This window comes from Conger conger, chromosome 15 (genome assembly GCF_963514075.1).
Source record: "Conger conger chromosome 15, fConCon1.1, whole genome shotgun sequence".
NCBI lineage: Eukaryota > Metazoa > Chordata > Actinopteri > Anguilliformes > Congridae > Conger > Conger conger.
Genome location: NC_083774.1, coordinates 743,619 through 770,146, shown reverse-complemented (window position 1 = coordinate 770,146; position 26,528 = coordinate 743,619). Strand labels below are relative to the sequence as shown.

The 26,528-nt window shown below is 47.3% G+C and overlaps 3 protein-coding genes across 3 annotated transcripts in view; 2 read left to right on the top strand and 1 right to left on the bottom strand.

Annotated features, from left to right (window-relative positions):
• Positions 1-2,281: 2,281 nt before the first annotated feature.
• On the top strand, positions 2,282-9,667 carry LOC133111799 (uncharacterized). Its single transcript, XM_061222386.1, has 7 exons — positions 2,282-2,723; positions 2,972-3,093; positions 3,247-3,316; positions 3,921-4,098; positions 6,298-6,443; positions 7,074-7,184; positions 8,827-9,667. Exons 1-7 carry the CDS (start codon positions 2,571-2,573, stop codon positions 9,004-9,006), a joined length of 960 nt encoding a protein of 319 aa, XP_061078370.1. The 5' UTR covers positions 2,282-2,570; the 3' UTR covers positions 9,007-9,667.
• Positions 9,668-11,342: 1,675 nt separating this feature from the next.
• On the bottom strand, positions 11,343-21,354 carry nucb2b (nucleobindin 2b). The gene is made up of 13 exons (XM_061222625.1): positions 21,196-21,354; positions 20,036-20,176; positions 19,621-19,728; positions 19,376-19,508; positions 18,660-18,763; positions 17,861-18,046; positions 16,950-17,040; positions 16,475-16,533; positions 16,106-16,198; positions 15,831-15,920; positions 14,078-14,248; positions 13,752-13,812; positions 11,343-12,052 (listed from the first exon to the last, which is right to left on the bottom strand). Exons 2-13 carry the CDS (start codon positions 20,174-20,176, stop codon positions 11,958-11,960), a joined length of 1,332 nt encoding a protein of 443 aa, XP_061078609.1. The 5' UTR covers positions 21,196-21,354; the 3' UTR covers positions 11,343-11,957.
• Positions 21,355-23,788: 2,434 nt separating this feature from the next.
• Positions 23,789-26,528, top strand: part of LOC133111849 (phosphatidylinositol 4-phosphate 3-kinase C2 domain-containing subunit alpha-like) — a 35,087-nt gene continuing 32,347 nt past the window's right edge. The window contains exon 1 of the mRNA XM_061222472.1: positions 23,789-23,853. The gene's annotated coding sequence lies outside the window, so the exon portion shown is untranslated. The remainder of the gene's footprint in view (positions 23,854-26,528) is intronic.

Below are 26,528 nucleotides of genomic sequence, written 5' to 3'. Positions count from 1 at the left end.
CTCCAAGGTTTCTTGCACTAGGCGATGATGTCACTGTGGTATCCCCTAGTGAGATGGAGAAATTAGAGAAGGGAGAGGTTAAAGCAGGGATTAAGATTACCTCCGTCTTACCTGGGTTGAGCTTTAGATGGTGGTTGCCCATCCAGCTCTGGATGTCTCTCAGGCAGGCGTTGATACAGGTAGAGACCTGTGTGTCTGATAGGGGGAAGGAGAGAAAGAGTTGGGTGTCATCGGCATAACAATGATGGCAGATGCCATGAGCAGAGATAAAGGCGCCAAGGGATCTCATGTAGATGGAGAAGAGGGGTCTGAGGACTGAGCCCTGGGGGACTCCTGTAACAAGGGGGCGAGGGGTTGACACTCTTCCAGCCCAGGACACCTGGGAGGACCGGCCAGAGAGATAAGATTTGATCCACTCTAAGGCTGTGCCACAGATCCCTGTAGATGCCAGGGAGGCTAAGAGGATGGAGTGGTTGACCGTGTCGAATGCCGCAGAGAGGTCAAGAAGGATCAGGACAGAGGAGAGAGAGGTTGCTCATGCAGCCTGAAGGGACTCATTGACAGAGAGGAGTGCAGTCTCTGTCGAGTGGCCAGGTCTGAAGCTGGACTGGTGGGGGTCCAGCAGGTTATTCTGTGAGAGGAAGGAAGAGAGTTGGTTGGAGGCGGCTCGTTCAATGGATTTGGATAGAAAAGGAAGGAGATACCGGACGGTAGTTTTGAATGCAGGAGGGGTCTAGAGTGGGTTTCTTTAGGAGTGGGGTGATGTAGGCCCTCTTGAATGATGAGGGAAAGCAGCCAGAGGACAGAGAGGAGTTAACAAGGGAGGTGACAAACGGGAGGATGTCAGGCGTGATTGCCTGAAAGAGGTTTGAGGGGATGGGGTCCAGGGCACAAGTAGTAGGGCGGTGGGAGAGCAGGAGGTGAGACACATCAGCATCTGTAAGGGGACAAAAAGAGGAGAAACGGGACAGACACAGAAAGGGAGGCAGGCATAGAAGTGGTGGTGGTCGCGAAGGTGCTGCGGATATCTGCAACCTTCTCGTCAAAAAATACCGCAAAGTCACCAGCAGTGAGCGAGGACAGATGGTGGGGGAGGTGTGCTCAGGAGAGAGGAGAAAATGGAAAACAGTTGACGAGGGTTAGAAGTGGAATTCTGGATTTTTGTTTGGAAGTAATTTCTTTTGGCAGTGGTGATAGCGGAGATGGTTTTTGACCACAAACTTCTCTTGCGATGTGTTATAGCCAAACTAATTTCGAAGTTATTGTAATAAACCTTGTTACCAATAGGAAGATGTAGAGAGCCAGACCACATAAGGTATTTGGGCTCGGAGCTACAATTACTGGAGGAGAAGGTTCTCAGGTACAAAACAGTTATCTTTATTATTAAAACACACTCATGGGCTACAGCTCAGACACTACACAGGCATGGGAAATACTGCGGTGGCTACCCTCCCCACCAGGTCCCCAACAGTACGCCAGAACCACAATAAAAACTCACCCCCTTAGGGCACGGCACACAGGTAGGCTACTCGGCCTCATGCACACTGCACATAATACTACACACCCCGGTTAGAACATCAGGTAGCCCATTCACGCTATGGGTAGGGTAGTCTACTACACACAGGTAGGCTACCCACACGGCAACTGCACTGCACACATGCCTAGGCTACTTCCACTACAAACCCCCCGTGCGATAATGGGCACACCTGTCAAGAGGCTACTGGTAGGTGGAGAGCCGACTGCTTCCCCCACCCCCGTGCTATGGCTGGGCTAAAATGCTAAACCCAATCACGCAACAAATAGGACACAGACATAGGACATTAAACACTTATTAAAGTCCATTAAAACACTTAACTTGCCCGGGGTTCTAGACCCTCCCACGGGGTCTGGGCTTTGGCACTGGTCCGATCCCCGTCAGTCAACAGCAACAGGTGACCCTCGGTCCAGCGCCGCGAGGCGTCTCCACAAACAGCAGGAGCCTCTCCACAAGCTGGAGAGCGGACAGGAGCACTCCTATATCCCCGCTATGCTTTCCCCTTAGCCCTGCCTACCGCAGGAACCTCGCCCTACAACCCGCTACCTATCTTCAGGCCGGCGGCTCTAGGCAGCACGCGAACCTCCCCCCAGGTCCATGTGCGAGTGCAATGTTTGTGTTGGTCGGCTGGCTTAGCTCCATAGCCTCACGCTCCCCAGAGAACCCCGTCACGCCCGCTCGGCTCTGATTTATTAATTCCTCCGCGCTGCAATCACGTGCAGCTGAGAAGGCTCAACACAGAGTCCTCGTCAGCAGCAATCAGTCATAAGCAAAGCAATAGTCCTTGATTACTGACCCAATCAGAACCACGTTCACGACATTATTGACGAAAATTTTTCGTAATATTAAGAGCGACGAAAGATCAAACAAAGCGTTGTGCCACGTCCTCTGAGCTACTCTGATGACGAAACCGTTATTTTGAACACTGTGGTCTTAAACCGCACTCTTCACTGTACTCTGGGAGCGGCTATTTTGTGTCCGATTTTTTTGCGAATTGAATTGATATTAAAATAGCTTTATTCGCAAAAGCTCCACGATGGACATACCCGTAGTGGATTTCGACGTGTACAGGGTTGGAGTGGAAGACGTAGCGGATGAAAAATTGAATGTTTTGAGCAAGGAGTTGAAATCCGCCTTTACTGAAGTTGGGTTTGTGTACCTGAAGAATAGCGGCATTTCTCAGCATGAGGTAAACGACTTATGTGATTGAATTGGAAACTTTGTTTATTGACTTTGTGTGTATAATTTTACAAAGTTACAAATGTAGTTTTCCATTCTGCCTTTTACTTCAATGTGACAGCGGAATATCTTGAATTAGTTGTCAGCTTTATTGTCACCGAGATGTTTGTGCATTTGCATAGTCGATTGATGCGCAAAATGCACTCCATGAATAGGCTAGTATGGGCGTGTATTTTGATATTTTTCTCCTTCTTTGAGGTTGATTCCATGATGAACATTTCAAAAACATTTTTCCTGCTGCCTCACGAAGTGAAGATGCCTTTACTTCGGGGCAAAGCATATGGGTCGATCCACGGCTGGATAAGCTACGGATCAGAGAGGTATCTGTGGTGCCTTCGCTCCGTAACGGAGAGCGCGTGCTTCTTAGCCGATGCTTCTGCTCCTGTCGCGTCACGCGCCGTAATAAAATAATATGATATACCACGATAATGTAAACATATATCTTATTCTCCCTATTCTCCCTGATCTCACAGGACAGGTTCCAATCGTACTTGGGACCTGAAAGAAGCTTTCAACATTGCTGATTTACAACCCAGTGAGGAGGCAAGTCCAATTTCTTAACGGGCATTTAACAATAGTTCTTCTCCAGAGCGTGCCAACACAATATCTACCGTTACAGTGTACTCCTCCATTTACAGTTTTCATCTCCATTTAAACCTGTTGCATTCTGGTTTGTGATTCCTATGATTCACATTCACAAAATTACCATCCGTCCTATTGTTTATTCATGTTGTCATTGTCATTAATGTTGGTTTTATGAATCCGTTGTCTGCCATGTTGTTATTTAGAGTAGTGGGTGAATGATATGTGGCCAATCTGTTCCTCTCAATATTATGGGACATTACATGATTGTCAGAATTATGCAATCAGTTTGTCAGGATGTTTATAACCGTTTGATTTATGTGTGTGCGTGTTTGTGTCTGTGTTTATGTATATGTGTGCATTCGAGTGTGTGTGCGTGTGTACATGTTTACATGTGTGTGTGCGTGCGCGTGTGTGTTTATGTATATGTGTGTGTGTTTACGTGTGTGTGTGTGTGTGTGTGTGTGCGAGTGTTTACATGCGTTTATGTATATGTGTGTGTGCGTGTGTGTGCGTGTGTGTGCGTGTGTGTGCGTGTGTGTGCGTGTGTGTGCGCGTGTGGCAGAAGTGGCCCTCGGAGGAAGTGCTCCCAGGTTTCCGGGAGAAGCAGGTGTGGTTTTACCGGCGCTGTGCGGACCTCTCTCTGCGTGTGCTGAGAGTTCTGGCGCTCAGCCTGGGTCTGGACCCAGACTTCTTCCTCAGCAAACACTCCCGGGTTGTGGATGGGGAGCAACAGGCTGGGGGTGAGTAACTCTGGGTTGGGTTGCTCTTGGTGGGTGGGTGGGTGGGTGGGGGGTGGGTCGGTGGGGGGAGGGGGGTGGTGTTTTACTCAGGTGTGTGTGGAGACGTACGGGTGTGTGTGGAGACGTCCAGGTGTGACACTTGTTTTTACTCAGGTGTACAGGTGCATCTCAAAAAAGAATATCATGGAAAAGTTCTTTTTTTTTTTTTTACTTAACTTAATTAAAAAAGTGAAACTTTCATATATTGATCCATTACACACAAAGTTAAATATTTCAAGCCTTTTTTTGTTGTAATCCTGATGATTAAACATCATTCTAACATGTCTTACAGCTCATGAAAATGAAAAAATATATACATATTTTATATTACATAAGGAAAGGACTTATAATACAGAAATGTTGACTTTCTGAAAAGTATGTTAATTTATGCACTCAATACTTGGTCGGGCAATCATGGGGAAGACTGCTGACTTGACAGTTGTCCAGAAGACACTCATTGACACCCTCCACAAGGAGGGTAAGCCACAGAAGGTCATTGCTGAAAGGGCTGGCTGTTCGCAGAGTGTTGTATCAAAGCATATTCATGGAAAGTTGCCTGGGAGGGAAAAGTGTGGTAGGAAAAGGTGCACAAGCAACAGGGATGACCGCAGCCTTGAGAGGATTGTCAAGCAAAGCCGATTCAAGAACTTGGGGGAGCTTCACAAGGAGTGGACTGAGGCTGGAGTCAGTGCATCAAGAGCCACCACGCACAGACATGTCCAGGAAATGGGCTACAAGTGTCAAGCCACTTCTGAACCAGAGACATCAGAAGCGCCTTATCTGGGCTAAGGAGAAAAATAACTGGACCGTTGCTCAGTGGTCCAAAGTCCTCTTTTCAGATGAAAGTAAATTTTGCATTTCATTTGGACATCAAGGTCCCAGAGTCTAGAGGAAGAGTGGGGAGGCTCAGAATCCAAGTTGCTTGAAGTCCAGTGTGAAGTTTCCACAGTCAGTGATGATTTGGGGTGCCATGTCATCTGCTAGTGTTGGTCCACTGTGTTTTATCAAGTCCAGAGTCAACACAGCAGATTACCAGGAGATTTTAGAGCACTTGATGCTTCCGTCTGCTGACAAGCTTTATGGAGATGCTGATTTCCTTTTGACTTGGCATTTGCCCACAGTGCCAAAACAACCAGTAACTGGTTTGCTGACCATGGTATTACTGTGCTTGATTGGCCAGCCAACTCGCCTGACCTGAACCCCATTGGGAATCTATCTGGTATTGTCAAGAGGAAGATGAGACACCAGCCCCAACAATACAGACGAGCTGAAGGCCGCTATCAAAGCAACCTGGGCTTCATAACACCTCAGCAGTGCCACAGGCTGACCTGGGCTTCATAACACCTCAGCAGTGCCACAGGCTGACCTGGGCTTCATAACACCTCAGCAGTGCCACAGGCTGACCTGGGCTTCATAACACCTCAGCAGAGCCACAGGCTGACCTGGGCTTCATAACACCTCAGCAGTGCCACAGGCTGACCTGGGCTTCATAACACCTCAGCAGAGCCACAGGCTGACCTGGGCTTCATAACACCTCAGCAGTGCCACAGGCTGATCTGGGCTTCATAACACCTCAGCAGTGCCACAGGCTGACCTGGGCTTCATAACACCTCAGCAGTGCCACAGGCTGACCTGGGCTTCATAACACCTCAGCAGTGCTACAGGCTGACCTGGGCTTCATAACACCTCAGCAGTGCCACAGGCTGACCTGGGCTTCATAACACCTCAGCAGTGCTACAGGCTGATTGCCTCCATGCCACGCCGCATTGATGCAGTAATTTGTGCAAAAGGAGCCCCAACCAAGTACTGAGTGCATAAATTAACATACTTCTCAGAAGGTCGACATTTCTGTATTATAAATTTCTTATTATAAATTTCTGTATTATAAATCCTTTTTTTTAATTGGTCTTACGTAATATTAGAATATTTTGAGACAAGTATAAAAGGTGTGTTATACAGGTGTGTGTGTGGACAGATACAGGATAAAAAACGTGTGTGTAGAGAGATACAAGTATAAAAGCTGTGTGTGGAGAGGTACAGATGTAAAAGGTGTGTTCTACAGGTGTGTGGAGGGGTACAGGTGTAAAAGGTGTGTTATACAGGTGTGTGGAGGGGTACAGGTGTGTGGAGAGGTACATGTATAAAAGGTGTGTTATACAGGTGAGCAGAATCGCACTACGCTGCGGCTCCTGTACTACCCCCCGGTGCAGACGGAGTGTGTGCAGGAGGGGCAGGTGCGCTGTGGGGAGCACTCTGACTTCGGCACCATCACCCTGGTGTTCCAGGGCCCTGGGGGGGGCCTGCAGGTAGGGGTGTGTGTCTGTGTGTGTGTGCCTGTGTGTCTGTGTGTGCATATGTGTGGGTGTGTGCGTGTGTGCGCGTGTCTGTATGTGTGCATATGTGCGCGTGTGCGCATGTGTGAAGGTGTGTGTGTGTGTGTGTGTGTGTGTGCGCGTGTGTGCACGTGTGAAGGTGTGTGTGTGTGTGTGCGTGTGTGCATATGTGCGCGTGTGAAGGTGTGTGTGTGTGTCTGCGCATATGTGCGTGTGTGTGTGTGCGTGCGTGCGCTCTCTCTCCTCATCCTGCCAGTAGGACAGGGCTGTCCCAGTCATGGTCTGAAGCTGTTGCACTGGTGAAAGGCTGAATGTACCCCACTGGGTCATCCTGCCTTGCCAATATCCTGTTGCTGTTGCCCAGGATGGTCTCATGAGGTTCCTGGGGGCCCTGCCCATGACTGGGACAGCCCTGTACTGAAGGCTCTCAGGGATCACATGCCAGCTGAGCCCAAGAGTCCTCTCCTGTCACCCCCTGGGTCTGGGACAGCGCTGCTCAGTGTCACTGGACTTGGCTCCAGCGGCAGGTGGCTTTTCACTTCTGCAGTGTTGAATGTCAGTGTTGTCTGTAGTGCGCTCAGTGCCTCTGTCTGTGGGCTCCAGTTTCTGGGTCGGTCCGGAGACTACATCCACGCTCCCAGCATTCCTGGCACCGTCCTCATCAACATCGCCGACATGATGCAGAGATGGACGTCCGACCGCTTTATCTCCACGGTGAGGCCCAGAGCCGGTCCTGTCACTGACCCTGCGTCACTGACCCTGCGTCACTCACCCTGCGTCACTCACCCTGCGTCACTCACCCTGCGTCACTGACCCTGCGCTGCCCGTCACTCACCCTGCGTCACTGACCCTGCGCTGCCCGTCACTCACCCTGCGCTCCCCGTCACTGATGGTCTCATGAGGACCATATTACTGTGCTTGATTGGCAAATCGTTGGCATTTATATAGCGCCTTTATCCAAAGCGCTGTACAATTGATGCTTCTCATTCACCCATTCATACACACACTCACACACCAACGGTGATTGGCTGCCATGCAAGGCACCGACCAGCTCGTCAGGAGCATTTGGGGGTTAGGTGTCTTGCTCAGGGACACTTCGACACAGCCCGGGCGGGGGATCGAACCGGCAACCCTCCGACTGCCAGACGCTCTTACTGCCTGAGCCATGTCACCCCATGGCCAACCAACTCGCCTGACCTGAACCCCACTGGGAATTAATGGGGTATTGTCAAGACGCCAGACCCAACAATAAAGATGAACACCTCAATCGTACTGAATGATCAAGGGCCGTTCACTGTCTGCTTTGCTGACAATGACCATTTCGTTTCCTTGATCACACCATATGCATACAAAATAATGTGTATTCATCTGCCTGTCACCCAATCAGGGACAAGTACCTGTATTTTACATCAGGAGGTTTGGGGCATAAAAGCTCATTCCTTTGTAATATGAGTTTGTAATGGAACTGCCTTGCTTTTACCCGGTATGCTTCATACTGTAATTAAAGACTATTTTTGCTATATTAATACATTGTTGCTAACCTGAATATCGGACTACTAGTTTTACTTCACAAAGGACCAAATTCCTACATATCAAAGCAGCCTGGGCTTCATAACACCTCAGCAGTGCCACAGGCTGACCTGGGCTTCATAACACCTCAGCAGTGCCACAGGCTGACCTGGGCTTCATAACACCTCAGCAGTGCCACAGGCTGACCTGGGCTTCATAACACCTCAGCAGTGCCACAGGCTGACCTGGGCTTCATAACACCTCAGCAGTGCCACAGGCTGACCTGGGCTTCATAACACCTCAGCAGTGCCACAGGCTGACCTGGGCTTCATAACACCTCAGCAGTGCCACAGGCTGACCTGGGCTTCATAACACCTCAGCAGTGCCACAGGCTGACCTGGGCTTCATAACACCTCAGCAGTGCCACAGGCTGACCTGGGCTTCATAACACCTCAGCAGTGCCACAGGCTGACCTGGGCTTCATAACACCTCAGCAGTGCCACAGGCTGATTGCCTCCATGCCACGCCGCATTGATGCAGTAATTTGTGCAAAAGGAGCCCCAACCAAGTACTGAGTGCATAAATTAACATACTTTTTAGAAGGCCGACATTTCTGTATTATAAATTTCGGTATTATAAAAAGTATCGTTTTTTTCGATTGGTCTTGGGTAATATTCTAATATTTTGCGATATTTTTTTAGCTGTAAACTGTAATCATCAAGATTAAAACAAAAAAAGGCTTGAAATATTTAACTTTGTGTGTAATGAATCTACAATATATGAAAGTTTCACTTTTTGAACTAAATTACGTTACATAAGAGACATACGCGTATATATTTTTTTACAGATTCACAGAGTTGTGCTGCCACCTCCTGGCGACATGAGCGATAGACAGTCTGTGATCTTCTTCCTGCTGCCGGACGACGACGCTGTGATCACGTGCTGCGACGGAACGGACAAATGCCCTCCGGCTACGGCTTTGGACTTCCTCATGGAGCGCTTCAGTCAGACGTACGAGGAAAAATAGAGTTCTGCTACTCAGTGCCTCATCGACGCGCCGACAATTAATAAGAAACTAAACGGGATGTTACTCGCGGACATGAATAGAGCTGAAAAATTCACATTTAATCGAGAACTAGCTTCTGAACTGCGCGAAAGCACAAGCAAGTTTCCGCCGAAGATGCAAGAAATTCCTTTTTATCAAACTTGCCTTAAATAGTTATGACTAATCAACGAGACGGCTGGTATTATTCGTACCTCTATCCTAGCTAGCTTGCTCTACGCTTGACATATCCAATTAGACGATGCTATCATAGAATTCAAGTCCTTTCATAGTTATATAGTGAATACCATAATGAGACTGAGGCAACACAACCAGAGAAAATGATCCGTAGACATACAGTGCAGTCTGTAAGTGTTTGAACAGTGCTACGATTTCAGTTCTTTTGGCTCTGTACTCCAGCATATTGGATTTTAAACGAAACTATGAATGTGAAGTTAAAGTGCAGACCTCCAACTTTAATTCGAGGGTATTTACATAAACATCGAGTGAAGACCTGTGTAGAAATAACGTCCCACTTTAGGGGAAACTATAAAAACCTGCGGTGACGTCACTCACCAGAAGTTATTTTCCGGCGTGACTAATTTATTAAAAAAACCTGTATAATAAAAATAGTTGGTCTAATATCTGTGCCGTGTGTCATATGGTGCTTATTCTTTAAGTCTTTAAGTTCTTTAAGACACATTATGAATTTCCAGAGCTATATTTCACACTACTTTTCTGAATCTAACTATTCCACTGCTTTAGGATGTAGCAGTTAATTTGGGCAATTTGTTTGTTGTACAGACTCTTAACCCTTTAAATCCCTCTGTGTTTTCATGAGGGAGTACAAATGCAGAATAGATGAGGTGGACATCGCTTGCCGTTATTTAGGTCTGTTATATCTTATTCTCTGCCCATTGCGTGTGCCGTTTTCAGACTGATCCTGGTGACATCAGACGGCCATATTCCCCTGGTGGTACAGTTTCCATAGTGAAATGTCTGAGCACTAGTGCTGGGAAAGTGACCCTTCTTTAGCCGCCTATTAGATGGACCAACAGCGAGTTGTCTCTATTTTCAAACTGTTTTCGTAACCAGGGCTAAACACTGATTGGTTATAAGTCACTGATGTAGTGGTAGTAGTAGGCACGCAGGAAATCCTATTCTGCATATCTTGTTGAAGTCGGCAGCAGGGTGACTGTGTCTCTCTGTCACTCTGTCTGTCAGCACGCACATCTGCATGTGGTTCTACCCCTGTCCCTGTTCCTGTCCGTGTCTTGGGCGACATGGCTCACGCAGTAAGAGCAGTCGTCTGGCAGTCGGAGGGTTGCCAGTTCGATCCCCCGCCCGGGCTGTGTCGAAGTGTCCCTGAGCAAGACACCTAACCCCCAAATGCTCCTGACGAGCTGGTCTGCGCCTTGCATGGCAGTCAATCGCCGTCAGTGTGTGTATGAATGGGTGAATGAGAAGCATCAATTGTACAGTGCTTTGGATAAAGGCACTATGATAAAGGCACTATATAAATGCCAACCATTTACCATTTACCATGTCACATTAGCCCCCCCCACCCTTACTGAATGCCCCATGAAATATAAGAACATTTGTAAAAACACTGGGAGGGTTTTTGTCCATTTCAAACATCCTTTCTTCACAGCCCTGGAGAACCCTGTGTTTCTACCTCTGTGTGTAACAGCCATGAAGACATATTCAGGATGTAAGGAGCCGCAGCAGCACTTGCGACCAGGGAAATGGCAGTTTTTCACTTTTATACGCAGTTCCCACACGGTGGAGAGGCTGGGTGAACACACGGTCCTTCCAGCTCTGAAACAGACATTCAGAAGGCGTTCAAGAAAGTTCCATAAAACACAAATGATCATATAGGATTGTCACTGTTTCAGTGCAGACTTTGAACATCATTGAATATCTGTATTTTTGTGCACATCAGTTCTTTGACAAATGTGTTGTTTTTTTTTTAAATTATTGCTCTTCATGTGTTTTTTAAACTCTTCTTTAGGCACAGGCTGTTTAATGAACACGCTCTTAAAAGCCCTTTATTGAATAACACCCCCTCCCCAGAACTCAAACGATACAGAATATAAATTAGACGGGATGTCGACGGGTTACAAAGCATTGTGGGTCCATTTATACACAAGAAAACTCAAAATGAAGCCAAGATGAAAACAATTATATACAAACAACATAGAAGAAAAGGTGCTTAAATTAAAATCACACTGAACACCCAGCTGTGTCCACATGTTTTTGCTCAAAAAGTGGTCACAATGTTTTTTTAACAGTTTTTTTAAATGTAAAACTGATCCCCCCCCCCCCTGCCCCCTTAAAAAAAAAATCTGTCATCAACTCAAATTATGGACAAAAACAGTTGACACACTGTTGACACACTGTTGACGCACTGTCATTTACAGCAACACACAGGTAGCTTCACTCCACCACGTCATATACAGCATAATTCATTCAGGAAACCATTATTACACTAAATCAACGCAAACCATGTTTACTTTCAGTACAGTCACTGCATATCCTCTGCCAGCATTCTCACATTAAAACCACTACATTCTTAAAAATGAAATAAAAAATATAATTAAAAATTTATATTTTCAGGTGCCAGCATCTGAGACAACTGAGTTTTATTTTTATTTTTTTATTTTTTTTGGACTGTGTGAAACGGCCACTGAGACTCCCACTGGTTTCATGACTATAAACTGGTCATAGACCCCCACTGGTTCAGTGACTCTGTGTAAACTGGTCATAGACCCCCACCCTGTTCCCAGAGATATGCTGGGGTCTCCAAACCCTCCCACTGACCAGCATGACATCGACAGGCTGTGACTGGATACAGGGCACAATTAAATATTCTCTTCTGATTGGTTTGCTGGTTGTGGCAGGGGTGTGGCTCTGCTGGTGCGGGCATCTCTGATTGGCTATGAGTGGGGCGCGTCCTGCAGGTGTCCAGGGGGCAGGGCTTGGCTGTTCTCTGGGGGAGCGGGCAGGGCGTGTCCCCCGTCCGTTTCCAGCACTGAAACGCACGAAACACAAACACGCAGTTTAACCTTTGACCTTTGACCTTCCACGCAGGGTGACTATTCCACCGTCCTGCCTTCACATTAGTGTTGCCGTGGTGACTGTGCTGACCACGTGTGAGAGGGGACAGGTCCTCATGCCCAGAGCGGAAACACAGCGCCCAGAACAGACCATTCAGCCCAGCAATGCTTGCCTTTTCCTACCCCTAAGTGTACCTCCTGCTTAGTTTGTCTAAAAGCTAAATAGTATCTAGCACCATATCAAGCCTGGTCTGGAAACCCCCAGAGTTTCTACTCCACTCCATGTCCTGGCAATTCCACACACTGACCACTCTGTGTGAAAAAAATACTTCCTAATGTCTGTAGTATAATAACCTCTATGTTATTAATTATTATTATTATTATTATTATTATTATTATCATCATTAAAAAAAAAGATATGCTGAGACTATGGATGTGACAAATCATCAGTTTTTGTCACCGGTTACCATCCCATTTTTTAAACGGTTAACCGGTTAACCGATGTTGCTTATGGCCGCTAGGGCTCGTATGTAAAAAAAAAAAAAAAATCTCTAGTTAAATGTCAACATTGTAAGTCAGATAATAGTAAGTCAGCCCAATTACCAAATTAAATATTTACATTGACATTGTGCAGTGTAACCTCACAGTTGCAGAAATATTTAGTTTAATCCCTGTGGTTTACCGATGATAAATAGCCGAATGATAATGTATTGCTTCATTTATTTGTATGTAGATACCGCATTGTGGAAAGCGAAGTTCGGTTTGCCAAGTTTAAATTCACGTGTCAACGAATAAACACGGAGGAACAAACGCCATAGAATAAGCCATAAATGAACTTACAGCTACAGATTTAAAACACACAAAAATTATTTGACAACTGTAGTACTGTAGCATTCAGTTCCATGCGGTGTTTGCATTCTTAACCCTCTGAAATGGCCGCAGATTGCTTGCTTGTACGACTGTAGCTTGTGGATTTCAATGTCAACAGTGTATTGTAATATTTTGTGCAATGATGTATTGCTTTGTTTATTTTTATGTCGATACAGCATAGTGGAAAGCTACGTTCAGTTTGCCGTAGTTTGAATTCGCGTGTCAACGAATAAACACGGATCTTCGGTGAACCATAGGAAACGACATAACGTTACGATTAGCCATAAGTCAACCTACAGCCACACAAATAATTTGATAACTCTAATACTGTAGCATTCAATTCCCTGTGGTGTTTGTATTATAAACCCCCTGAAATGGCCAGATTGCTTGTTAAAACTGAAGCTAGTCGATTGCAAGTTTAGAACCGCAATAATACGCGTGGTGATGAACGTGCGTTTATTTTAAACTGAGCACACAACTTCACCTTCAGAAAATACAGTTTACAAATCAGGTTCGGTTAACCGTTTAACCGTTCACACCCCTAGCAGAGACCAGGGCCAGAGGCTGAAACGATCTGAGATAATGAGCGTCTCTTCCGGTCTGTGCTTTTCCGATGCTTGGACTTGCGAGTGGTCACGTGACTGCACCTGCACACACAAGCTCAGGTAAGCTGAGCACCGGGGTAGAACGTCGTGGTCGAGCGTCATGTTCAGCCTCATGTTCGGACTTCGCTTCTCAGCACTTGCTGTTCCCATGGCAGTGAGCTAAAGTAGGAAATATTGACAGAGAGAGTTGTGCACGTACCTTTGATCTCTGGGGGAGGCTCCACTCTCTGCGTTTTTAATTGCTCCATGTGTTCCACTGCCTGGGGGGGGAGGAGGAGGGGGGGTTATATTACAGGGACGTCCAAACCCTCACTGTGCATGCCAGACCTCACACACACACTCTCACTCTCTCACACACACAGATACAGTAGAGATCCCCAGTGTGTGTGTGTCTGTGTGGAGTGTGTGTGTGTGTGTGTGTGTGTGTGTGTGTGAGTGTGTCATATGTGAGTGTATGAGTGAGTGTGTGTGTGTGAGTGTGTGTGTGTGTGTGTGTGCGTGTGTGCGTGTGTGTATGTGTGGCACCTGCTGCAGCTCCATCTTTTGGGCGTTGAGCTGGTCCTGCTGCCTCTCCAGCTCCTCCTTCTGCTTCTGCAGGTCGTCAGCCTTCTGCTTCAGGTCCTGCTCCTCCCGTGCCAGGTGCTCCTCAAACTCCCTCATCTCCTCCTCCGTGTAGGCCTGGTTCTGCTCCAGCGTCTGCGGGGGGAGGGCCGCTTTAACTAGCTTTAATCAGCCTTAACCCGCTTTAACAAGCTGTAATCAGCCTTAACCAGCTTTAACTAGCTGTAATCAGCCTTAACCAGCTTTAACGAGCTGTAATCAGCCTTAACCAGCTTTAACTAGCTGTAATCAGCCTTAACCAGCTTTAACTAGCTGTAATCAGCCTTAACCAGCTTTAACTAGCTGTATTCAGCCTTAACTAGCTTAAACTCTTTCAGTCCCAAGAGTGCCATAGGGTGCGCAAGCGTGACTACCGTAAAATCCCAAGAGTGCCTTCTCCAACATATACCTTTTCAACCCATCAATCAAAATGTCTGCTATGCCATTGTTTTTTAGCCCCTATTAAAACCCCCATACATTCACACTGACTGCTCTGTGCCTCACACACTGACCACCACTGCCTCACACACTGACCACTACTGCCTCACACACTGACTGCTCTGTGCCTCACACACTGACCACTACTGCCTCACACACTGACCACCACTGCCTCACACACTGACCACTACTGCCTCACACACTGACTGCTCTGTGCCTCACACACTGACCACCACTGCCTCACACACCGACCACTACTGCCTCACACACCGACAACTACTGCCTCACACACCGACCACTACTGCCTCACACACTGACTGCTCTGTGCCTCACACACTGACCACCACTGCCTCACACACTGACCACCACTGCCTCACACACTGACCACCACTGCCTCACACACTGACTACTACTGCCTCACACACTGACCACTACTGCCTCACACACTGACCACTACTGCCTCACACACTGACCACTACTGCCTCACACACCGACCACCACTGCCTCACACACCGACCACCACTGCCTCACACACTGACCACCACTGCCTCACACACTGACCACCACTGCCTCACACACTGACCACTACTGCCTCACACACTGACTGCTCTGTGCCTCACACACTGACCACCACTGCCTCACACACTGACCACTACTGCCTCACACACTGACTGCTCTGTGCCTCACACACTGACCACTACTGCCTCCCACACTGACTGCTCTGTGCCTCACACACTGACCACTACTGCCTCACACACCGACCACTACTGCCTCACACACTGACCACCACTGCCTCACACACTGACCACTACTGCCTCACACACTGACCACCACTGCCTCACACACTGACCACCACTGCCTCACACACTGACCACCACTGCCTCACACACTGACCACCACTGCCTCACACACTGACCACTACTGCCTCACACACTGACTGCTCTGTGCCTCACACACTGACCACTACTGCCTCCCACACTGACTGCTCTGTGCCTCACACACTGACCACTACTGCCTCACACACCGACCACTACTGCCTCACACACTGACCACCACTGCCTCACACACTGACCACTACTGCCTCACACACTGACCACCACTGCCTCACACACTGACCACTACTGCCTAACACATGCTGAACACTCTGTGCCTCACACACTGACCACTCTGTGCCTCACTCTGCCTGTGGGGACCCCACTCTGTCAGTAACCATGGTGATGAGAATGAAGAAGCACCTCACCTCCCAGCTCTCTGGCTCCAGAAACTCCTTCTTCTTGGTAGCGACCAGGAACTCTTCTTTGGAGACCAGCCGGTCCTTATCGGTATCCACCTGCAGGGCAAACACAAACACCGTCCAGGAAACTCAACATCTATCCTTCTCTAAATCTCAAGAGTGTGGGCTCCTCTCAGAGAGGGGCAGATGCTGAGAGAATGGGGTAAATTAGGGGGGGGGGGTGTAAGAGAATGGGGTACGTGAGGAGGGGGGGTAAGAGAATGGGGTAAAGGGGGTTTCACCTCGTTCATGACGTGCTCCCTCATCCTCAGCCTCTCCTCCTCCATCTCCAGCATGTCGTCCTCCTCGTTGGTGGGGTCGTAGATCTTCTCCAGCTGAGAGTGCAGGAGCAGAGGATTATGGGAGATCCTGAGTGTTATAATCCATCTGAAACCGCTAAGGTCCCATTTTGTGGAAAATGCCATTCCCCTGCTATAGGTGCTATAAAAACAGTGAGCCATTGGACATCACAAAGAAACGCTCATTTGCTTCAGCAAGGCCCACCTTAACCCCACATTGCTCCAGAGGGGATTGGCCCCTGTTTAGTCAAATCAACTGCAAGTCCCTTTGAATAAAAGTGCAAGCTGAATCACTGTGATCACAGTGCTCACCTCCTTGGTGAACAGCGCCTCCAGCTCCTGCTCGTCAAAGAAACCATCGCCGTTTGTGTCTGCAGCGGGAGAAAGGGGGAGGGAGGATGCTTTTAGTGTTGGAGTAGTGTACCCATGGAGGAGTAGTGTAGCCATGGAGGAGTAGTGTTGCTGTACCCATGGAGGAGTAGTGTACCAATGGAGGAGTAGTGTACCCATGGAGGAGTAGTGTTGGAGTAGTGTACCCCTGGAGGAGTAGTGTTGCTGTACCCATGGAGGAGTAGTGTTGGTGTACCCATGGAGGAGTAGTGTTGCTGTACCCATGGTGTAGAAGTGTTGTTGTACCCATGGTGTAGTAATGTTGGTGTAGTAGTGTTGTTGTACCAATGGTGTAGTAGTGTTGTTGTACCCATGGTGTAGAAGTGTTGTTGTACCCATGGTGTAGTAGTGTTGTGAAACGCAGGGCGCTTTGGGTAGGGCTGTGCCCCTGGCTCACCATGCAGGTTGAAGAAGGTTTTGGGGTCGAAGTCTTCGGGGTCCAGACCGTCTGCCTCCTCCCACACCTCCTTCAGCTGGTCCTGACTGCCCTGTCCACATCACACACAGGGGCGGGGCTCAGGGGCGAGGCTCAGGGGCGGGGCTCCGTACGCATCACACACAGGGGCGGGGCTCAGGGGCGGGGCTCCGTACACATCACACACAGGGGCGGGGCTCCGTACGCATCACACACAGGGGCGGGGTTTAACTGACCTGATTTTGGGGCCTTGCCGGGTGGTTGATTTTGGAACCTAACCTGGTGGTTGATTTTGGGGCCTTACTGGGTGGTTGATTTTGGGCCTTACCGGGTGGTTGATTTTGGGCCTCACCGACCGGGTGGTTGATTTTGGGGCCTTACCGGGTGGTTGATTTTGGGCCTTACCGGGTGGTTGATTTGGGGCCTTACCGGGCGGTTGATTTTGGGGCCTTACCGGGTGGTTGATTTTGGGCCTCACTGGGTGGTTGATTTTGGGCCTTACCGGGTGGTTGATTTTGGGCCTTACCGGGTGGTTGATTTTGGGCCTTACCGGGTGGTTGATTTTGGGCCTCACCGGGTGGTTGATTTGGGGCCTTACCGGGTGGTTGATTTTGGGGCCTTACCGGGTGGTTGATTTGGGGCCTTACCGGGTGGTTGATTTTGGGGCCTTACCGGGTGGTTGATTTTGGGGCCTTACCGGGCGGTTGATTTTGGGCCTTACCGGGTGGTTGATTTTGGGGCCTTACCGGGCGGTTGATTTTGGGCCTCACTGGGTGGTTGATTTTGAGGCCTTACCGGGCGGTTGATTTGGGGCCTTACCGGGTGGTTGATTTGGGGCCTTACCGGGCGGTTGATTTTGGGGCCTTACCGGGTGGTTGATTTTGGGGCCTTACCGGGTGGTTGATTTTGGGGTGGTCGGCGTGCTTCTTCTTCAGCTCCTCGTAGTGCTCCTCCTCCCTCCTCCTCCCCTCCTCGTCCAGCGTCTTCAGGTGCTCCCGCCGCTCGTGCTCCTTCATCATCTCGTAGCGCTTGAACTCCTCGTGCCGCTCCTTGTCGTAGTTCTCCAGGTCGCTGGTCGCCTGGCGGAGGAGGAGGAAGAGGAGGGCACAACTGTAATAAGCTGTCAAATGTCCCTGAATCAGTGTTTAAAAATGGTAATTGAACATTATTGGTAATTTTACAAGTAATTTAATGCGTTCAATTAATTTAAATGTATTTGCTACAAACTGACTGATTTGAATGCTTTTATGTATACATGCAGTGCAATCAATCATTTAAAGTTAGTGGATTTGGTTACACAAATTTTGAATGCTGAAGTACACTTATTCAGTTAATATGGTAATATCAGGAGAGTTCAGAGGATAGTACAGAGATGGAGAGCGAAGCTTTTGGCACTAAAATGAAAGGTGAAGTCCACCTGAGTATGAGTAAGGACATATTCAGACATATTCGTGTTGGGTCAGCAGCAGGAAAGCTGTCTGCAGCTGCTTCTTCTATCAGAATGACTGGAATTTACTTCACTCTGGTTTATTACGAGCACTTCCATTAACGGGGGCTGTTCTGATGGGGTTCAGACGGGGGCTGTTCTGATGGGGTTCAGACGGGGGCTGTTCTGATGGGGTTCAGACGGGGGCTGTTCTGATGGGGTTCAGACGGGGGCTGTTCTGATGGGGTTTTCCCAGGTGTGCTCACCGATTTGATGAGTCGGTCCAGGTCCTCCACCTCGAAGGTGTGCGGGTTCATGTGGTTGAGGTACTCAAACTGCTTGAGGAGGGCCTGGTGGTCTACAGCCATGCCTGTGAGAGAGAGACCACACACACACACACACACACACACACACGCACACGCACACGCACAAAATTTATATTTGTTCTTTGTAAAGAATGTCCTCCTAAGAGGTGTTGTGTGCCGGTGTGCAGGTAGGGGGCGGTGTTGTGTGCAGGTAGGGCGCGGTGTTGTGTGCAGGTAGGGCGCGGTGTTGTGTGCAGGTAGGGCGCGGTGTTGTGTGCAGGTAGGGGGCGGTGTTGTGTGCAGGTAGGGCGCGGTGTTGTGTGCAGGTAGGGCGCGGTGTTGTGTGCAGGTAGGGCGCGGTGTTGTGTGCAGGTAGGGCGCGGTGTTGTGTGCAGGTAGGGCGCGGTGTTGTGTGCAGGTAGGGCGCGGTGTTGTGTGCAGGTAGGGCGCGGTGTTGTGTGCAGGTAGGGCACGGTGTTGTGTGCAGGTAGGGCGCGGTGTTGTGTGCAGGTAGGGCGCGGTGTTGTGTGCAGGTAGGGCGCGGTGTTGTGTGCAGGTAGGGCGCGGTGTTGTGTGCAGGTAGGGCGCGGTGTTGTGTGCAGGTAGGGCGCGGTGTTGTGTGCAGGTAGGGGGCGGTGTTGCGCACAGGTGTGCACGTAGGGGGCGGTGTTGCACACCTTTCCCTCCCTCCAGGTCCTGCTTGGCTTTGATCAGCGTCCTCAGTCTGCTCACTTCCTGTCTCTTCAGCTCGTCTAGTTTGGTTCTGACGTGATGGCTGACGAAGTCCAGCTCCTTGGCCAGCTTCCCCTGCTGTTTAAAACAGTAATTCTGCCGTGAAACTCTCATCCAAAAAACAAAACACAACTTTAAAAAAACACAGTTAAAAAAAAAACTGCCAAGAACACACGTTAACTTGTGATACCTTTATGTCTTCCATGTCCGTGTTGTGGAGCTTTTCTCTGAAGTGCTGGTCTTTTTCCAGGAAATCGATGACTTCCCTGAGGTAGCGGTCATAGTGCAATCCAGTGTCCTAACACACAGGGTACAGACAGCACGGTGGTGGGTACAGACAGGCAGAGGGAGAATAAGACCTGGTCAAAACCTGGCAGTTTGAATTGCATCATGACTGTGATGTGCAATTGCACACAAAGCTCTTCTTATGCAAGAGTGGATGTCTCCACACCCGCTTTCATTCAAGCAGAAAACATGCATTTTTGCAACACTGAATTTTTTTTAAACCCATTATGACCCCATACTGACGACCTTTGACCCTGAGCTTGCGCGTGCCCCAGCCGGAATTTTAAGAGCCTATCAAACGCGGCGTGTTGGACACTCACCACGCTCTGAGGCGCCTCCTGGACCTTCTCTTCCGGGGGGGTTATTTTCGTTTTGTCGACACTGATGGGCACCGCATCAGTCCACACGAACAAACTCACCAACAACACACAATGGGGACGCAATCCCCCGCTCCCCCACATCTGCAAACAAGCGCAGAAAGCAGCCGTCATAAAGCACTCGCCTTGAGACCCGAAGCCGAACTGCAAGCTGTTTTAATGTGCAGCTTGTATGGTATTATGTTTGACCGCTTGCAGTTATGGATCACTTTTGATTTGGAGATTTATATTAAATGTTTTAACCAGCAACGGTATTTTCTTACGATTTAAAACTGAACTGGTTTTCCATCCAGGCGTTTGTGAGCCTTGTAGGTATTTGTGCGTTATGATGCTTGTGCTGAGCTACAAGATGCCTGTTATTCGTAATCTGCGCATCAATCTTTCGAGGTGGCGTTTGTCAAATGAATAAGAAGAATAAGAATAAGATGAATTAGAATCTGAGCAATGGTCGAGCTATATTTGGCTGAAGGACACTGAGTGGGCTTCGACGCTCTTATGGGTGAATCTGATGAATCACCAGCTGATTGCCGTTTTGGCAGCCAAGTTGGATAAAGGCTCTGTCTGAGTTGTTATTCTCGCACTCTGACGTTATGATGGCTGGTTAACAAGTTTAATTATCGTTAACGTTAAATATGATAGCTAGCCACACTGTAGGTGCAAACGATCTGCCAGTTCGGTGTGCAATGTGTTTTCACGCCCGGTTCAGACCGCGGCGGACCTGTCAAAGCCAACGCTAACCTCACCAAACGGTAGCTAGTCTAATCGGCTTTTCATACCGGTAGCTCATGTTGTCAACGATCACTCCGAAGTCAAATGACACATGCAGCGACGTACTGGTGAAGCGACTGTGCAGCTATTTAAAGTGGGAAACGTCAGTAAATCCTATAACGATGCTATTCCGAATCCAGAGAGCGTATAGCATGCTAGTTTACCTTCGCCGTAACGTTACTGGCTTGTGCTGTCCTGTCAGCGATGCAGCTAACCTGAACGTTGTTTGACAGCAACATATCACAGCTAGCTATAGCTAGCGAAGTGGGTAAAAGTTATTATATCCACGTGCAAGCAACAGGAAGCGAATTAAATCCGACCACAATTATACTTACTTTGTCAGATGGCTTACTGTCAAGCTATTTTCGATCTTCGGCTACGGGGTACCTTATTTCATTCACAACCAATGTCTCTCTTCTTGACGGCCGCAACTGTTTTTAGTTGCTAATACTCAACCTAGATTAGTCCTGTTTTGAGTCCCAACCCATGAAAAGGCGACCATAAAAATCCGCCTTCGACGACAACAATTGGATAGAATTGTTCCGTTATACTTATTTAACTATTTACTTCGGAATCTAATTGGGCGATATCTTTGTCAATCAAAGCAACTCTGAGTCAGTCTCTTCAACAAGTTAGGTTGCAACGAAATGTACGTGGCGTTCAGATGAACCCTGTTCAAACGTGATGTCAGTGAGGTGTTGCTCGGCGTCCTGTGCGTATGCTAAGCATATAGCCAACATGCATTCATGAATTATGCATGAATCGATTGGTGGCGGCACAGTATGTATTGCCAATAGGCTATGTGAACCGCTTAAACCAAATTTCACAAAACAGATTTTTAGAGATCAGTATTAACATGTAGCTATTCAAAACAGATCTGTACAGTATAATTTAAGGTCCCAGATTCCCTAGTGTAATTTGCGGAAATATGGCCTGAGACAGTCAGACAGCGGACACGAATCCTTTTGTTTGAACACCGTTTAAAACGCTCACATGCATTTAGCATGTTCTACTTGCTAAAATGGCAAATTTATATGTATAATTCGTTGCATCTTTCGAATCAGGGCCCCATCAAAAGAATAAAAACTCCCGGACGTGGTTCTTAATAACTTGTATGTGACACCCTGTTTCACAATATAATAGAAACGCTGAAGCAACGAGTGTGGTGTGGAGGCTACGCTCAAGCGAGTTATCGGGCCTTGCAAAGTGGCCAAACCCGGAAAATGTTGGCAAATTTCTGTCCACAGTAAATTTATATTTTCTTGGGCACCCATTATCTCCAGAGAAACAGCAAATGATACACAATAATTAATCTCGGTGAATAGGTGAATAGGTAGGCTTTGGAAGATATAGCGTCCCAGCTTGTTGTAAATGTAGTAGCCTGCAGTGTTTTATGCTTTATGAAGAGTTGTGTTTATTTAATAACTGTTTTGGGCCTTTGCGCACCTGGCGCACTTTTGGGAAAGCGTTTGTAAAGACGTTATTTTTAACATTTTATTTTGTCATTTCTGAAATCATACTTAGCCTAATGTCGTCTGAGTATTTTTAGAGTGCAAAATATAATTTTCTTGATTATATGTCTGCATATACAGAACTGCTATTGGTACAGGTGCTGTATAATTACGCAGACAGACAGTGGTACAGGTGCTGTATAATTACGCAGACAGACAGTGGTACAGGTGCTGTATAATTACGCAGACAGATAGGCGGTAGAGCCTATGTCGACATTTTATCACAGCTAGGGGGCGTTGTTTGGCCCTACACCGTTAGCAAATATAATAGTATGGATATGATCAATCCAATTAAAATAAAAAATAAAAAGTAGTTTCCTCCCACACCAGTAGCCTAGTAGTGTCAGGTGGTTGCTACGCAACGTTAGTCAACTGTAACGTTGTTCTGCCAAACTCGCTGTTGTGTAGGTCTACTAATTTTACTATTTGAAGAAGCGCTGCTCTGCTTTCTCCGTTTCGGTCACCGAAAGCTCTCGCATTTCTGCTTGCTTACGGACACAAATCACTCTCGCAAATCAAGACCATAGACGGTGATCAAGACCCGCATCAGATAGTTTCCGAATCACGTGAAAGCAGAGGCCGTGTGTTGCTCTGCGTCCCTGCTTGCTTGCAAATTCTGGGAATATTGTTGTAAGGTGATTGACGCGCTAACGGGTTTTCATTTTGACCTGAATGGCAACTTCGCCGCGGAGTGATAGCTTACTTGAAACACGCATTAGAACGCACAGCCGTGGTAGCTACCTATATAGGCTATAGAAAATGTAGCTATCACGGCTATGGCTATGAATCATCAGTTTGCGAGATATGTCCTACCCGTTTTATAATTACACGTGCATCGATTAGAATCCATACTGTTAAAGCCAGTAAGCCATTTCATTTTCCTATCACTTTGACACTCCAATAAACCGATTCAAGGGTTGAATGTTTTCTGCCTTGAACAGCGAATACCGTGTAACACTGGATGTCAATTCTCTGGAATAAGAGCACGTGATGAATTGCAATATTTTTCTCTCCATCCAATTTGCAGGTTGTAACAAGGTTGTGTGTGTGTCACAAGATATAAGATAGGGTTTGTTGAGATAGCCCTGCTGGCTTCACAAAATTCGTTAATAATCATCACAAGCTTTATAGCAACAAGTAGAATCTGGGAACTGCATTTAAGGTGTACAATTTAAATATAATTACACATTTCAAATAAGTACACTGAGCCTAGAAATTGGACAAGGTACCTCCACCTTTTCTTATTCATGTTTGAATTGAAAATTATGACAAATAATTAAATAAACACTATTTTTGCATTTGGAGTTGAATGCTATTGCAAGCCGTCGCAGTGTGTCACTGTAAGACCATATCCTGCGCATCGGTCCCGCGTGACGGGCTGAAAGGGAGAGCTTTCAGACAGGAACTGACGTCGTGGCTCTGAATTGATGGATAGATTTCCAGCCGCAGGGAAATGGCTTCAGAAGTCGGCAAGTTTGAAAGGTGGGAATATTTATTTTTTCCTTGAATATTTCCAAGTGCAAAAGTTTGGACAGCGACCTAATTGCGTTTTCTACACGTGGGTGATCTCCTCAGACCTTGCTTTGGGAATATTTAGGGTCTTTCCTCATTGCACTTTGCCCGATGGGTACTCCTCGTTAAATTATTAAGACACTTGTGTAAAGTTGTTAATTGAATTGTCTGTATTAATATTTGTAACGTACTGAAGCAGTTTTCTAGTTTTTTTTTCAGTGAATGATTCACTGGAGACGGATTATTCCAGTCGTATCCATAACATTCCGTTACTATTGCTGCTGTTGGTGCTATTGGTGGTTAATGAACACTGGACCACTGGTCCCCACTGTAGCGGAGTGAACATGTTTCTCACTACTGGGTGTTATTAAATGGGCCTAACGTCAGACAATTACTGCAGTTACGGTTGCCATATTTTTAAATATTTGAGTGTGGTGCTTATATTTGGGTGTGGTGCTTTATGGTTTTTTTAGGCACCTGCGTCTGAAAAAAGTTTCACTTTCAATTCGTCGGTAAATTGTAAGACATTGATGGTTCACAAAAGGTAACGATAGCTTGGTCTGTATTTTCTCATCTCACATTTTTTTGCAACAGGCACATTTTGAGATAAAATGAACAGTCACGCAAAGATCGAGTGTCTGCTGACTGCTGTTAGGTGTGGAGTGAACAGCACAGGCGGCCGGTGTCACGGTATACTCGTATAGTGTTACTGAGTGTTCAGCTTGGAGGTATCACTAAGTCATCTTGCAAAGTACCGGGATAGCACGGTCACTGAACGATACTATAAAGTCCGTAAGTATTTGGACTTACGATACATCTGTAACGTTGTTGAAGCTAAAGTTCTGTTAGTGCGTGATGATGTGCGCAAACCCTCCCCAAAGCGAGCCTGTGTGCGCACAGAGAGGACTCCTCCGCCCCAGAGCCCAGTGGACAGTGGGCCTCTCTGTCTTACTGCGCTGCGCACAGGCGCCCTATGTTGGGAAAGCTTTCGTGTAGAACGCAAGCAGTGCATAATGTTTGGTTTTGTTTTTCGGGCAAGTGTAGTTTTTTTCATTTTCCGTTTATCTTTGGAAGTCTTGTAATCTCCGAGAACAAGGGGAAGCCCTGCCTCCAAGATTTGCACATTGCAGAGTGGAACAGCCGCCCCATACAAATTCACATTTAAAACCCCAAAGAGCATGAATTACTCATTCTGCCTTCTGGGCTGGAAGATGGTTTTTGTAGTTTGATCAGCCCTAATGTGTTTGACTTGGTGTTGGCTTTCACTCGCGGTAACAAGCTACACAATTGGCCTCTTCCTCTGAGCCTCTGAGCTGGTAGTCTATAGAAATGGTTACCGTTTTCCTCTAATCAGGCCCTTCTATGGGGAAAGCAATGTATTTGTACGGTCAAGATCGCATCGTTGTGTGCTCTTAATATGAAAAGTCTTTCATTTTGGCGAACCCATATTTGATCCCCAAATATACCTGAGTAAATACCGGAGTGTCTCTGATGCGTTTAATAGGTTATTGGCTTTTATTTTTGAATAAAACGGAAGAAAAAGTTACTTTGTTCAGAGCTGATGGAATTCCAAACCTTTTTTAATCTAAATTCTTATCGGCCAGAAGTAACGCGTTCGCGGGGCCTTTCATCTCTACATGTTTACCCCTCTCCGTGCCGCGCGAGCTCTGGTCGGGAAGTGTAAATGTCAGCGTGTTCCATTTCTCCTGGCGCGATAAACGGAATTTACAGGAGCGATTATCTGATATTTCAGTGGGAAAGTAAACGGTGCTGACCGTGACAGTGTCAAAGTGTGGGCGTGGTCTCTTTCTTGGCGGAGTCCAGTCCGTGCCAGTCACTGGCAGAGCCTATTGATGTGTGCGTAATTGTGCGCAGACCACCGAGCGGATTGACGTTTCGAATACATCGAGCATTCACCCTGTCACCCTCATTAGTGTTTCTTGTTTTCTCAAACACCAACTGTGAGTCAGTGGAGCCAAAAAGGACGTGCTCCTTAGAAGTAGTTGTGCTAAGTGAAAGAAAAAAGTATTGGTCGGTACCGGGGTAGAGGAGGTGCAGAGCTTCACGAACGAATATTATTCTTTAAAATGACAAGGGCTGCCCACTTTATTCGAGACTCATTCGTTGTTTCATCAACAGTGTGCTGGAAAAATATACAGAAAGACATTTTCACGATGGTCCCATGCAGTCATGATCCGTGTTCAGATCATGGCTGCATGAATTGTTTTCAGTACGCCGAAGAATTAACTCAGCTGGGTCATTAACTCAGCACTCACGTGTCCTCTGTTTCGACAACGTCATCGTCTCCATTTAATTTACACCATTTAAAACTAATTTCCCGGAATTTACTGGAATCAACTGTGGTTCAGCCACATAGCCCACCTGCCCTACCGCCCTCCCAACTGTCCCTCTGATCATAACATAACATAACATAAGGCACAGGACAGCCCAGCAATGCTCGCCTTTTCCTACCCCTAAGTGTACCTCCTACCTAAATTGCCTAAAAGCTAGATAAAATGTAACACCGTATCAAGCCTGGCCTTGAAAACCCCCAGTGTTTCTGCCTCCACTACATGCACTGGCAAGCTATTCCACACATTGACCACTCGCTGTGTGAAAAAATACTTTTCAATATCTGTACAGAA

What these genes read in the sequence shown, in the direction of transcription:
- nucb2b (XM_061222625.1), bottom strand. Translation starts at nt 20,176, where the DNA reads ATGTGGGGGAGCGGGGGATTGCGTCCCCATTGTGTGTTGTTGGTGAGT. An exon ending in AGGCGCTGTTCACCAAGGAG is followed by an intron (nt 16,199 to 16,474) that starts GTGAGCACTGTG and finishes CTGCACTCTCAG; the next exon opens with CTGGAGAAGATCTACGACCC. An exon ending in TGGAGCCAGAGAGCTGGGAG is followed by an intron (nt 14,249 to 15,830) that starts GTGAGGTGCTTC and finishes CTCCCCCCGCAG; the next exon opens with ACGCTGGAGCAGAACCAGGC.
- LOC133111799 (XM_061222386.1), top strand. Translation starts at nt 2,571, where the DNA reads ATGGACATACCCGTAGTGGATTTCGACGTGTACAGGGTTGGAGTGGAA. An exon ending in GCGGCATTTCTCAGCATGAG is followed by an intron (nt 2,724 to 2,971) that starts GTAAACGACTTA and finishes TCCTTCTTTGAG; the next exon opens with GTTGATTCCATGATGAACAT. An exon ending in CCGACCGCTTTATCTCCACG is followed by an intron (nt 7,185 to 8,826) that starts GTGAGGCCCAGA and finishes ATTTTTTTACAG; the next exon opens with ATTCACAGAGTTGTGCTGCC.